This window comes from Aptenodytes patagonicus, chromosome 2 (genome assembly GCF_965638725.1).
Source record: "Aptenodytes patagonicus chromosome 2, bAptPat1.pri.cur, whole genome shotgun sequence".
NCBI lineage: Eukaryota > Metazoa > Chordata > Aves > Sphenisciformes > Spheniscidae > Aptenodytes > Aptenodytes patagonicus.
Window position 1 is genome coordinate 145,156,514 of NC_134950.1, and position 14,055 is coordinate 145,170,568.

At 41.3% G+C, this 14,055-nt stretch overlaps 1 protein-coding gene across 3 annotated transcripts in view; it reads left to right on the forward strand.

Annotated features, from left to right (window-relative positions):
- CALCR (calcitonin receptor) overlaps positions 1-14,055 on the forward strand; it is a 181,647-nt gene that overhangs the window by 112,460 nt on the left and 55,132 nt on the right. For all 3 annotated transcript variants that reach the window (XM_076331504.1, XM_076331505.1, XM_076331507.1), the window contains exons 3-5: positions 246-399; positions 4,384-4,494; positions 13,171-13,283. In XM_076331504.1, the coding sequence (XP_076187619.1) occupies positions 246-399; positions 4,384-4,494; positions 13,171-13,283 (378 nt within the window). The remainder of the gene's footprint in view (positions 1-245; positions 400-4,383; positions 4,495-13,170; positions 13,284-14,055) is intronic.

The window sequence follows — 14,055 nt, forward strand, 5'->3', positions numbered from 1 at the left end:
GTATTCAATGGTCCTCTGTTTTGCCAAGAAAAAGGGCTTGGTTAAAATCCTGAGTTTATAGTGAGGTAAACTAGTAAAAATTCAGCATTTACTTTGCAAGCAGTATAAGGCCTATCATAATGCTAAACACATGTGCAAATAAAAGGCCTTTGAAGCACGCATAATAGAGGTTTCTGATCCTCACTTTTTTTATTTTATCCTCCTGGTTTATTCACTTGTACTAACAGTTTTTCCTTTCTGTACAGAGAATGGTTCCAAGTCTTTCTTCTACTGTAAATTATACTGATCCTACATTAGAGCCTGTAGTAACTGAAAATTCAGTCATACGACAGAAGATAATAGATTCGCAGTTCAAATGCTATGAGAGGATGAACAGAGCTCCTCCTTATAAGAAAAAAGGTAAAAAAGTTTTAAAAAAATCTGTTTGTGTATTGCCACACTTGCTTATATCGCTATAAACATTTTCTTCTGCCTACTAACCCACAGTCTTCTTCAGGGTGCAGTTTACTTCCTGTAAGCAGTAGTCAAATTCACACTAAGTTAGCATCTTCTTAAGTGCTGAGAAAGAAAAAAGCCTGGAACGAGCCCAGGGAATGAACAGCTCTTCCTCCCCATGCAGACGGTACCCCCATCATCTACGTTTCTGGCTCAGTGCTTTGCTGCTTGAATATCTCTTGTTCTTGCTTAGGGAATGGCATTCTCCAGAACCTTTCAGCAAGCTCACACAAAGACCTGATTGTGAACAGCGATCTCTTAACTATAAATGTCATTCTGTTTGCTTCGCTCACTGCTTTATTTTTCTGTCATTCTTGTATTGGCTGATAGCTGCCATGCTCTGTACCAACACAGATGTGCCAGGTATTCCATCTTCAGCAGTGACACTAGCAAAAAGAGGTTTATAACGCACTGAGGACACATCTTTATTGAATACGAGGCACATATTAAGATTAATAAAAAGGGAAATGACAAATGATAGTGGTGCTACAATGGTACAGTACAAATGAAGCACCATTTCTGGTTGGGACTGAGCGTTCTGGTCCCTTTTTCTCACAGAAAATATGGAAGAAATTATGAGGAGGCTAGAGAACAAATATTGGAGGCATTGTGGGGATTTATGCAAGTAAAGAACAGAGATGCTGAGGACACAGTTTAAAGAGAAAGCATATTAAAAAATCATGATTAAAAAAACCCAACCTAATAGATGGGGTGGAGATAATGTGAGATTTTTTGTAATACAAGAACAAAGACATTTCTACAGCTCTTTACCACAAAGATTTTACTGGGCTCTGTAAGACTCAAAGAATAATTAGATGTTAAGATACCCGGGTCTTGATGCAGAAATGTTTTGGAATGAATATAGAGATTCCCATTGCTTCAAATAAGTATTTGTTCAGGCCAATAATAGGGAAAACCCACAAGTATTTAAACAGGGTTATGGGATAGAAAGCATCATGTTTCAGACATAAACAAGCCTTTAGCTGCTGGGCTTGAGGGGGAAATAACTTCCTGTCTGTTCAGATTACTCTTTTAGTCTCCAGCTCTATAAATATGTAATTTTTGCATCCACTGATAGTTTCACTGGAATCACCTTTCTTTTGCACCTTGCTCCTGTGATTAGTTGCAAAGGGCTGAAGTGTTTTCCCAGCATGAGCTGGGAATTCGTGTCTTGTGACATATGAATTCCTGGTAGTGTTCTCAAGGACAGTGTTGTCCCAGGAGGACAGCAGTGGCAGACCTGCAGCCATCGGACACAGCACAGCAGTTCCTGCATTCCTTTGACTGGCAGCTAGATTTAAGTGATGCCATTGGGGACTGTTATGTTCATAACAACATGCACATAATTCATTTGTAACCCAGAATGAAGATAATGGGTGTCTAACGAATGATGCCAACACTACTGAAGTTGTGTTTTCAACTGAATTACAGGATCCTCACCAGCCCTCCAACATTTACGCTTCATAAAGGGTTGGAAGGGAACAAGGATCTAAGTCTCTTGGCTGCAAATTTGAAAGGGAGGATGGGATGAGATGGGAAATTCCCTTAAAGCAAAGGACAACTGTAGGGGTGTCTCCTGAGAGGAAAAGTCCAACATATGAGCTGAAGAGGGGTACTGGGTATGCATTTTCAGCACAAACTGTAGTGGAGTCTAACACTGGCATTCCCAGGAAAGCCCAGTGTCTGGTACAACTTGACAGAGCCAGCCGAGATGTGTCTAATTTTTCCCTGGTATCTCTGCAGTCCCTGATGTAGCCTATTTGTAGACCGGCGCAAAGGTAGTTTAAATCCTTCATAATTGTGGGGCTCAAAGCTGATGACAATCAACTGCAGAGAACTACATAGTATCTCACACTCAGGAGCCAGAGAGATGGTATAACACAGGTGAGCTGTGGCAGCATTACAAGTGGCCATGTGTCAGCAGAGCTGAAGTAACAGACCACGTACACACACTTATCTTGCCCATTTCAAGGTAGAACTGATGACCTTAAATCCCAAAGAAATAACAAAATGAGGAGCTCAGGCACATGGGAACACCTGACCATCCCTCCGGGACAGTGCAGCACTTCCTCACTCCCTGTCCATCCAAAAATGTAATATGTTTAGCCAGTGATCCAACAATATGGTGTTCAACTCTTTCTTTTCTGTTTTATTACTTACATTGTTTTATTTCCTGCAGCACTTAAAAACCATATATATGTATGTGTATCTATATAGGGGTGTGTGTGTATATATATATTATGGATGTATGTGTGCATATATATCCTGTTACTTACCTTGAAAGACACAGTCCACAATGTATAGATCAACATCAGTTATTTTTTTTCTTTATCAGGCAAGGCAAAGGATTTAAAGCTAGAAATTCCTACCAACCCCATTCTGCAGTGTCTTTCAGATACAAGCTCAAGTTGCAAACATTTTCTACTCTTCTTTTTCTTTGATATTACAAAATGATTCCTAAAAGTCTTTCAGATACATTTCAAAGCTAGAGAAGAACATGAGAATGCCTGAAGGAAAGATAACAAACTGCTGATATGGTAGTTGGTTAATTACGTGAACAAGTGGCATTAGCACATTTAACTTGACAATGGAAAAATGGATGTGCATAAAATCTTAGCTAATGAAGAAAAAGTGTTCATAAAAATATCTTTTTTGCTAGACATCTAATCTGGAGAAAATTAATTTGGAATGTTTTATGCTTTCAATTTTTAATCCACAACTATTTTGACTTAAAAACAGTTATCGGTGCAAATTTGAACAATTCAGATGTCTTTTTACAGCTTTCTTGCTTCAGTAAAAAAGCTTATCTGTGGAAAATTTCAAAAGCACCAGAAGCAATTAGTTGCCCATATTTTATTAACTTTCAATGGCTATTAGGTGCCTTCCATATGATTCTTTCAGAAACAACCTACATGGTCATAGCAGACCCTTGGGACCAGAGCAAAAAAGGCAAGATGTACCTTCTCACTGTATTTCCCTTTAACCTGATGGTCATGATGACAAATATCTTTTCCCTAACACAAACTGATTTTAAATGGAAAATGACTAAGAAGTATAGGGGGTTTTTTAATGTTTTACTTGAATAAATCCACAATGAGTCAGGAAATTGTGTTACAGCAAGCAGTCTTATAGCGCAGTTTCTGTGGACTGTAGTATGTAACATCTCTGTAACAGGAATCAAATGAGCTGTGTTCTGCCTCTCTAGTATGGCCATCATTTCTGGGGCTGGGAACAGTCCTTGTAGGGGACACAGCCTTGACAGTGCTACCCTCCCAGAAGGGGCATGATGAGGACAGGATCGCAGCATGCCTATCCAGACATCATCAGCAGGCAGAGTTCACCTGTTACAGATTCGTCTTGCACCTGCTTCACTGGATCTGTAGTTGTGTCACCGATCTCTAGTGTTGAGGAATGCAACAACCTTAGAGGGAATTGTCTCTGCAAATGTTGCTTTTAGCTGGGATGTCCCTGCAAGCCCTTCCTACCTTTACATTTCAAAGACTTGATTTGCAGACCTGCTGAACAGCAGAAGGTGAAATGAAAACTGGGTGTCTGTAAGGTCTTTGGGTACCACTAGTGTACACGCTTACACCTAAGGACAGAAGGAGGGTCAAAAAGAGGAATTTGTAGGATCAGACCCTACATTCAAAGTTCAGTTCAACAGGCTTTAAAACATTACTTTCCAGTAAAATGAACACCACTAACATCGGGTCAACAAAAACAATGCCACCTGAATGCCACTCAAATTGTAGCAATAACAAGGGCTTTTATTGCAAAAAGAAAACATGATTGTCTGCAGACAGCAATATTCCTTGAGAGGCTAGAACAGAGCAGGTTCAGGAGTGACTGTGTGTTGAATTAAATACTGCGTTCCTTTTAAATGTCCAGGTCTGTTCTGCAACCGAACCTGGGATGGCTGGTTGTGCTGGGACGACACGCCTGCTGGAAGAGTCACTGCTCAGAATTGTCCGGATTATTTTCCAGACTTTGATCCGACTGGTACAGTATTTCTTTTTATCATCTTATCTTTTGAAGGAAGTCTTCGAAACATTTGTGCCATTGAGTGGAAGCATGTTTCCAGTGGCATTTTTGCAGCACTGTGAAATCTCAGAGAGTTTGGCTCACTGAAATTGAAATATATCAAGCTTTTGGGTTGCCTGATTTATATATTTTCATTTTAAAAATATTTTATATGTATTTATATTTTTGTAAATATAACCCATGGATTTATGGAACTTAGTTTATGAAAATATTAACTACTTAGTTATAATATCAAAACATTTTAATGCCTCATTCTAAGTTTTTATAATGAAGAGAAAATGCTAATATGCATGAGATATGTATCAGCATGTGCTTTGTTCAGTTTTTATTGGAAAATATCATTTTATGAAGAAGATGAGCAGAAATAATGTTCTTTCAGTCTCCCAAGTTTCAGTTGTTCATTGAAATTTTCATACAAATACTAGCAGCCATGCAAACTAAGAGAAGTAATTCAAGAACGTTTAAAAGGACAAATGAAAGGAAAAATCAAGGACAGAAATATTGCTAAATAGATATGAGGAAATATTGGACACAAGTATAACTCCACAAAGAGTACAGAAAAGAAAGACACAGTTGTGTGTTCCACACTCAGGACACGTTGCTTATAGGCGGTGCTTGATGCCACAGTGTGCTAAATCCAACATAGACACAGGGTACCGACTGCAGTTAAAAACTATGAAATGAAACATTTAGGGGAGAGGGTATATAAATCTAAAAGTTTTCAACAAGGTTAACTCAAAATGTACGTGCCCAACTGGAAAGTAAGGAAACAGACTATTGCGTAGCTGTGAATTAATTACCCAGTACCATTAGCTAAAACTGTTGATTTTGTTGAGCTTGTTGCCTATTTAGAAACAGAGGAGCTTCCAGGTTGGATCAGACCCAGTACACATTTTGCTGAATCCCATTTGCAGGAGCAGCCAGATTGACTGATATTTCTGTTCTTTATAAATCAAGCTATCCATGATTAGAGAATTCACCCAGCAAGTGCGAAACTTCCAGTGTCAGCCCCAGTCTGAGGGGATTCAAGCCTGCATCCCAACTTTGATGGAGGAACCTCCCCCTTTCCAGGGGAAGTAGGCATTATACAGGACGGATTGAAGTATTTGTGTGCCTGGAAAGTGAGCTTGTGTAGCAGTGTGACTGTCCACCTCTTGTGGGAATACCCTGAGACCTACCCCACAAATCTTTACAGCCATTTACGTCCCTGAGACACACAAAAGGCACCGAATCACAGTGCCTTGTCTTTTGTGACCTTTTTTTTGCTTTCTGACACACTTAGTCTTGACCTCTTTTCTGTACAGTGTCATAGTTTTCAAGGAGGAGTCTTGCAGCAGGGCCACGCTCATGGCTCATCATTGGAGCACCTGGGGGGAAACAGGCTGAGGAGCTGAGACCCTCAACTGGAGGGGTGCCTTTCACCTAGGTCTCCCTCTCTGTGGACAACTGCTTCAACCATTAGGCTATTTGCACAAAAGATGCCAGAAGAGCATTTTAAAAGAACTGGCCAAACTTGGTTCAGTTCCCAGACAGAAGTGCCCACGTTCAGGAGAGAGCTTGAGGGTCTGGATCCTGAGGTTGCACAAGCCTTTTCCTACATGCATGTTAGAGGTGCCTCTTGGATGGGGTCTGTACCTTCCGCTTCAGCCTCTATTTTGTTCATGATATCCTCCCCATGAGGCAACAGCCCCTTTGATGAATAGGACAATTTACTACAAGGCTTCTACTTTCCCTGCTTCCATGGTTTTCACAGAAAAAAAATTGTGGCACTAACAGTCCTAGTTTATGTATACTCAATGAGCTGTTGAGCTAATACCTGCGAAAGGTTGTGTTGGGCAGCCCTGTGATCACAAAAGTCTCCCCATGACTCGAGGTCCTCATCCCTCAGTGCATGGGAGTGATTACAGAGCCACTCTCCTGCTCGTTCCCAAGACATCTGGTCCCAGCTTTTCCACTTGCCCGCTTGTCTCCAGTGGCTTGTTCCGAACTAATTGCTCCACTACAACAGCACTCTTCAAAGTAACACTTGAAGCCATCCATGGAGAAGCACCTCACTTCACTTCTTAATGCTTATTAACGCCAAGGTCTGTGGCTTGTACGGCTGATTGCAAATCACTCCTTAATGTACAGATGCGTGCTGCAGAGTCTGGCCCACAGCGTGTGCGTACTGTGGTTACTCTTTCTGCCACGCTTTAAAACTTGCAGATTTGGGAATTTTTTAGTATTCCTGTTCTCTGAACACAGCTGTAGGAGGAACAGCTTCCTCCAGTAATTAACTTCCTGCTGTTCTCTCTGCTGTCCTGTTTAGGAACAATACTTGTGGTCTTCTGGACTCAGTATTTTTCCCCTGGCACATATCTCTTCTCCTTGTCAGCACCTCTGTCAGCCTCCTTGCCTGCATCCTGGTCAGTTGACACTGTTTCCCTGGCTCGGCAGAAGCTCAGCATCTCCTGGTTGAGCCAGAGCCGCTTTCCTAGAGTAGCTGTTGAGTTCCCCAGCACGTATTACAGCTGCAGCATCAAACCAGTGGGTAGCCAGCCTTTGCTTTACAGGTGGCTGATTGTCACACCAGGACTTAATAAAGTAGGAGGGAGACAAGAAGTCGTGGGGGTGTCTGGAAGTCTTTCAACTGCTAATGGAAGTGGCTGCCACTTACAGGTGGCCAAAAGCACAGGTTCAGCTGTCCTGAGAAGTCTGTCAGGTTCTGTGTCACAAGTCATTATTTCCTTTGGTAACTTATGCCTGTTAAACAAAATACAGCTAGATTTTCTGCTGAGAAACAGAAAATTCCTTCTAAAGAACAATGATTTTACAAGATGAAAACTGCAGTGCCTGTCACATTTCCTTCCCATTAAGTCTCCATGATATCAAGCCACATCATCATGTATTTTAGGCATGCAAGTAACCCCATGGACTTCTGAAACAAGGATTTCACACTGTGCTGCTTTGGGCTGCACTGAGATCTGCAGAACAACTGTGTATCAGCTCACTGATGGCTAAGTTACTTTTGTTTGAGGCCATGTATAGCTTTGAGTCCCGGAATAAAATGATGTCATTCAGCCTTCTTTTTGTGCTTTGGTATGTACATCCTTTGTAACTGGAAAAGTGAAACATTATCTGGCAGCATAGGATCGGATCCTCCTCCCATCTGTACCTGTGGGTGCTGTATATCAGCTCTCTATATCTGAACCCCCAACAACATTCAGTATCAATGCCAAGAAGAAATTGCTAGAGTATGTTCGAAAGTAAATAAGGTGAAATCATATTCTGGAGAAAAGGACCCAGAAGCAAAATGATGGAGAACACGCTCAGTGGTCTGTTTATTTTGTGTCTGACAACTTCACAAGTAACTACAAGATATAGTCCCACTTATTTCACTGAACTTACATCAGTTCTTACTCCATAGGAATCTGTGTTCTGAAAGAAGGAAGGACCGCTGTGATAATCTAGTCTGTTCAGTTAGCTAGGGCTTCCCGTACTTCTTTCCCCACCTGAGGAAGCTCTATCCTGTGAAAGGAAATTAGTATCTTAAAGGTAACAGACAAACAGAAACCCCTCTCTACAAGCTGTGACAACTTTGTCCTTTTCAATAAACAACTGTTGCCTATTGTAGCAATCTCTTTCTCGCAATGACCATCACATGCAATGTGATAATGCATAAAACCAAATCAATTTGTCTGGAAAACATACCGAGACCTACTGCTTTAACTCCAGTGGCAGCAGGAAGTTCATTGTCTCATCCTGTGAAGATGACTGTGAAGCTCTGAGCAGGGCTGTTTTATACACCCCTATTCAGGCAACATGGACAGTTTCTCTTGAATTGTATTTTATATTCATATTTTATCCAGGTTAATCTTTGCTGTAATCCCTTTGAAATGGTTTCAGGTCACGCTGAAATTGCTAGGAATTGAATTTGATAGGAATGTACTATGTAATTCATGCTGGTAATATTCTTGCTAATAAAAAAAGGGAAATATATTGTGGATGCAATGGCCTTCTAGCAAGGCAGATTTACTGGGGGCAGCAGGAGGAGCACAGCATTGCCCTGTGCTGTGCACAGGCTGTTGGGTTTGTGGCAAGGGAAGTGTTATATTACCCACCTCACTCTCCCTGCACGGTGTGTTTGGTCAGGATTAATTTGGTGCAGTCACATACAGCAATGGAGCTGAATGTGCAAGTTGCGCTGTGGCAGCCGTACCTTTTCGTTTCACTTTTGCTCCCTTTTCTCTTTGGCAAAGAGCAGTGGTTAAGAGCAGTAGCCACCCCAGCAGGGAGCAAGCCCAGCCCAACTTTGTGATCCAAGGCTGCGTTTAGCAGAACTCCGCTCAGTTCTCCACTTTGTTGCGTTTCTGTCTTTGGTTCCATTTTGTAAACCAGTTACTCATAATGCTTCATGTGGCTCCAAGAGCAAAGTTTCTAGAAGTGCAATTTGGAAACAGATCCATGTGTATCCATAAGCAATTACCTCAGATAATGATTAATGAGTTGTTTCCTCTCACGACTGAGGAATATGGAAGTACAGCCTTCCTGCTCTGACGCTGACTAGAGGGGGTGAGGTCCCCTTGCTCTGGAGTGTGGGTCACGGCAGCGGAGGGGGCAGAGGCACTGCGGTATTTGTGTTCTCTGCGACTCTCTTCTTGTGCCATACTGCAGCCTCTGAATTGCTTTGTCTTTCTTACAAAATATCTTTAGAGAAATAAGGATAAATGCTCCATGCAGGAGAAGGGGGAACAGATTGAATAGCTCTTGCAGACCCTTTTGGATTTAGCAGCTGGGATGCCTATGACCACAAGGGACTGGATTTGAGGAACACAGGTGCACCCTTCTCACAGCTGGCAAAATGCACAAAGTGTTCAGGTGAGGAGGTTGCCAAGCTGGCAAAAGCAGTCATTGCAGATGAGAAATCATGGCCTTCCACAAACCAGAGAGGGAGAGAGACCTTCTGGGTCGCAGCAGCAGCTGCGGCCCTTTCCACTCCTGGCAGGCAGGGAGGCCACTTCCTCAGGCATCCCCTAATTCAAGCACCTTCCCAACCATGGTCTCCCCTCCTGCGTACCCAGTCCATGTGCTCCTTCCCACCCAGCACTGTGCCTCGGCAGGGCGACGTGCCTGTGCTCACAGCAGGCTACGGGCAAGGAGCAGCATCCTCGGTGGGCAGGAGCCCCAGGGACCTGCTGGAGCACCCTGAGCAGCACAGGGAGGGCTGGGCCTGGGAGAGCCCTTCTCTTGCTGCCATAAAATGCAAATTTCCTGACTCTGGCTAAAAAAGCCAGCTCTGGATTTCTGCTGGTCCTATTTTCCTGTCTTGAAGTGATATCATTCAGACAGTGATAAATATAACAAATAACTCTTTGTGCAGCTGCTTCTTTTCCCCCTACCCTTCTGTGTATGTCTGTCCTGCTTCTTAGCAAGCTTGACAGTTGTATTTTAAAAATCAATTCTTATCCCCACAGTGCACAATATGACTCTATTATACAGATTCCAGTTCTGCTGACTGAGGCATTCTGATGATAGTGATAATTCTTCACTTATTAGGACACTGGAATTGAAGTTTTCTAGGGTGTCCATTGTATTATATCAGATGATTTTTTCATTTTTGAAAAATTTTCTTCTGGAATATTTTCCTGAGGATGTAAGTAAATCAGATGTGCTACATCAGCTATTCCCTCATCTGCAAAACTAAGCACCACACAGGTCTAGCCAAACAATGACAAAGAATTCAATGTCCGGTATGTGCTGAGCATGCACTGCAACAGAGGAAAACTTCTTTCTACTTCCAGCTCATAACTCAACAATAAATAAAAAAATGGTGTTGACTCTTTTAACATGTGCTAGCTATAGAGTTGGTCTAATTGTAAAAAAACTGATTGATAGAGCTATCACGTTTGTTCCAGAGTTGTTGGGTTAGGATATTTGTTACATATAAACGACTGAGTTGTTTTTTATGAAAATATGATTCATAAAAGCACTATCGGTAGCACAAACAGTACCACATGCAAAAATATTACTACTGGTTAATCTTTTTAGACACTTCACTACTCCCATGAAACTGCCCTTGTGGATGAGATTTCTCTCATCTATTTTTCCCAGACAGCTCTTGAAGCGTCTGTCTTTCTAAGCTAACTACAGGGAGCATGCACAACTGCCTATGAATTGCATAACTTTAAGGTTGCTAAATGCAATGTCACTGTTCCTCCACTTTGAATAATGTGATGCCCAAGTGGTGCCCTATCCACGCTGATAGGGTACAGACAGCCTAAAAAATTAGTGTTTACATAGTATTTTAATAATCTTAAAGCCCACACTTCCAGTTTGCCTTGCTAGTGTTGCCTTACCCGTCCTTACACATTGTGTATTTCTTCAGAGTTTACTAGATTCTTCTGATTAGCATAAAAACCAACACGTGCCCAGGTTCATAATCCCACACCTGCTACTGGGCCACTGTAGGATAATTTGCAGTAGAACAGTGGTTGGGTTACAGACTTGCAGTTTTATTTCTGTATAAAAACATAGATTTAGAAGAAATGTTTGACCTGTTTGAGTCACTGGGATGGACAGTGGAGGGCTTATCCCCTAGTCCCGTATTCTGACAACATCACAGCAAGAAATCCGTGGGCCACGGCTGCTTCCAAACTAGGATCAGTTGTGTTTGTATGGCTTCAAGGAAAAATATGAGGCAACAGGCTTGTCTCTAACTTACAGAAGCCACATTAAACTTTGGCAGAGTGCCTGCGTAGGCACTGAAGTACAGAGATGATAGATGATATTACCATTATACTCTATAGCATATTAACAAAAGCCGTTGCAAACTTTGCAGAGTGCATGGGATAGTAGGTACGATGTTTGTACACTGTGTTCCATGGTAGCATAACCATTAATCTTTTATCTATGACTGAAAACTTTTTCCAGCTTTAGATAATATCTGGCAATGAGTACAACAGCAACATTGCCACACAGGCAGTCTGAGACTATCTCCAAGCTGCAGAGTTGGAAGGCTGAGATAGCATGTACTGTTCCTCTCGGTGTTGTTGATGCACGTATTGATTTTCAACAAGTCCCCCAAAACAATGATTTGAAACTCACAGTAATTTTGAAAGTATGCTGTGTTCTGGAGGATTGTCTCTTTTTTTTTTTTTTTTTTGCAATAGCACTATATAAAGTGTATTTCTAGTCAGAGTAAGATAGCTCAGTCTATACAATCCTTACCTTGCCAATATGATCAATTGCATTCTTTAGGGTGTATAGAGGGAATACGAATCTTCCAAATTAATAGAATCATTAATCATCAGATCTGATTAAAAAAAATAAATGCACATGTTGACGTCAAAAAATGAAAATGTGTTCAAATGGTAATTGGCTCTGTAAAAGTGTATTGACTGGAAATGCTGATAATCTATGTATAAAGCCAATAAAATTATAAAGCTAGAATAGGCAAAGGGAAGTCAAGATAGACTTTTTAGACTATTTTAAAAGTCAGACTTGAAAAACTGTGTTTTTCATAAATAAACAGCTGTGTCACTATCTAAGAAAGCATCAAATAATTTAAGTTTCTGATATTATCCTGCCTTTGTTACTCGGGCAAACTTTCCAGTGACTCCCATGTGGCTAATGCTTGAGAGAAGGCCAAAGGAACTAGTCCAAAACTTGACAGGTGATTAGGAGTGACTGCCTGCGCCCCAGCATCCAGGGTTTCCTGGGCAGAAATGTGAGCGTGGCCGGGAGGACACAGGCACAGCACACATCTGCGGCTCCAGGCATCCCCCCGAGCTGTACGGTGCTGAAGCCCAGCCGTCCCCCTGCCACAGTAAAAGGACACGTGAGAAGGAGCATGAACCTGGAGAGTGATCCGTACAGCAGGGCTGTCGGGAAGGATGCCAGAGCCACCTGCGGCGCAGGAACCAGCACCAAAGACACACATGGAGGGGCCAAACACACATCAGATTATTTAAACAGAGAACTCTGCAGCCATTTTAAATTAAACTGGACACTTGGGACCTGCTCCAAAACGTTTGCGAAGCTGCTTCTCTCTATGCCTGCATGCTTTGCAGCCTCAGAGGAAAACGAGCAGTGCTCCCGCTCATCCCTGGCAGGATTTAGCTGGCGCAGAGGCTGGGAAGGACTTTTCCACCCCTCTGCATAAACGCAGCACTGGTGTTGGGGCTGTCGGCATCTCCAGCACCCAGGCTCCGGTTTATACATTGCTTGCTGCCCTTTCTCTACACAGTATTTTTAACTAATTATTTCCCTTGATACCTGAAACCCTGCACGCTTCCTTCAAGTTCGGCATCAGGGCCTCAGGAAACTTTCTCTTCCATAAACAGTTTTCAACAGTCTCTTTAAATGGATCATTATCACATAAGTAATTGCATCTGAATGAAGGCTGGGTATGTATAAGCTACTGCATTCATTCAAGGCAACAGGAGACAGATAAACAAGTACACCACCAGATACATCTCTGAGGAAAAAAAAAACAAAAACCAAACCAGTAAAATGTATATTAATTGCACAAGTGGAAAATCCTTTGGATTTTGTTATGCAGACATTTTATTTCCAAACACAGAAATTCTTTTTAATGGGTTTTTAAATATGTAATATGCATATGCTAAAATAACTATTATTGCTATTTATCATCAGAGAGGGCTTCAAAATATTGTGATGAAACTGGAAACTGGTTCCGCCATCCTGAGAGCAACCGAACTTGGTCCAACTATACCCTGTGCAACTCTTTCACCTCTGAAAAATTGAAGGTATGCTACAGTTAAAAAGGCAGTGATTGTTTGGGAATGGTTTTGGGCTGGGCTAGCAGTAAGACACATATGAAAGAGATCAGAATAGTCCTCATCTTCCAGCTTTATTTGTTGCACAATAATTTAATAGCATTGTCCTCGTGATTTTAGCTTATTAAAATTATTTGATGAGTGCTCAAACATAAATATAGGTTTGCTACGGGGTGGATAATTTAGTAGCAATTCATGTGACAAGTTTTTCAGTATTTTTCAAATGCACTTTTTAATTCCTATGATTTTCCCTGATTGTCCAACAGTTACAAAATGATCCTTTAGAATTTCAATTTTGCTTTCTGTAACAAGTATCTTCCAAGCTGTTGATGTCTTCTCTGCAGGGCTAGAAATATTAACATAAGTTAAAATTATTTTTCTTAAGCAAAGAATATCACCGTGTATTCACTCCCTTTGAAAAGAAATATTTATGAAGGTACCATTAATCCAGAAAATCTTACAAGCCTGAACACATTTAACTTTAACAGTTTGACTGAAGTTATTGAGACTATTTACAATAATGAATTAAGCATTTGCATCAATATTTCCAAAATCAAGTTGCTAAGCTGAAAGAGGAGAACTAAATATAAAAGCACCGACAGAAACAAGGAGAGAGAAATCTGAGAAAAGCTTAAAAAAAATTAAGTTAGGGAAGCTCATGAAAATAAACATATTTCTCAACTGTGAGTGGAGCTCCAGGAAAATCTGATTACAGATTTGTGACAGAATAATTTGTGACTAT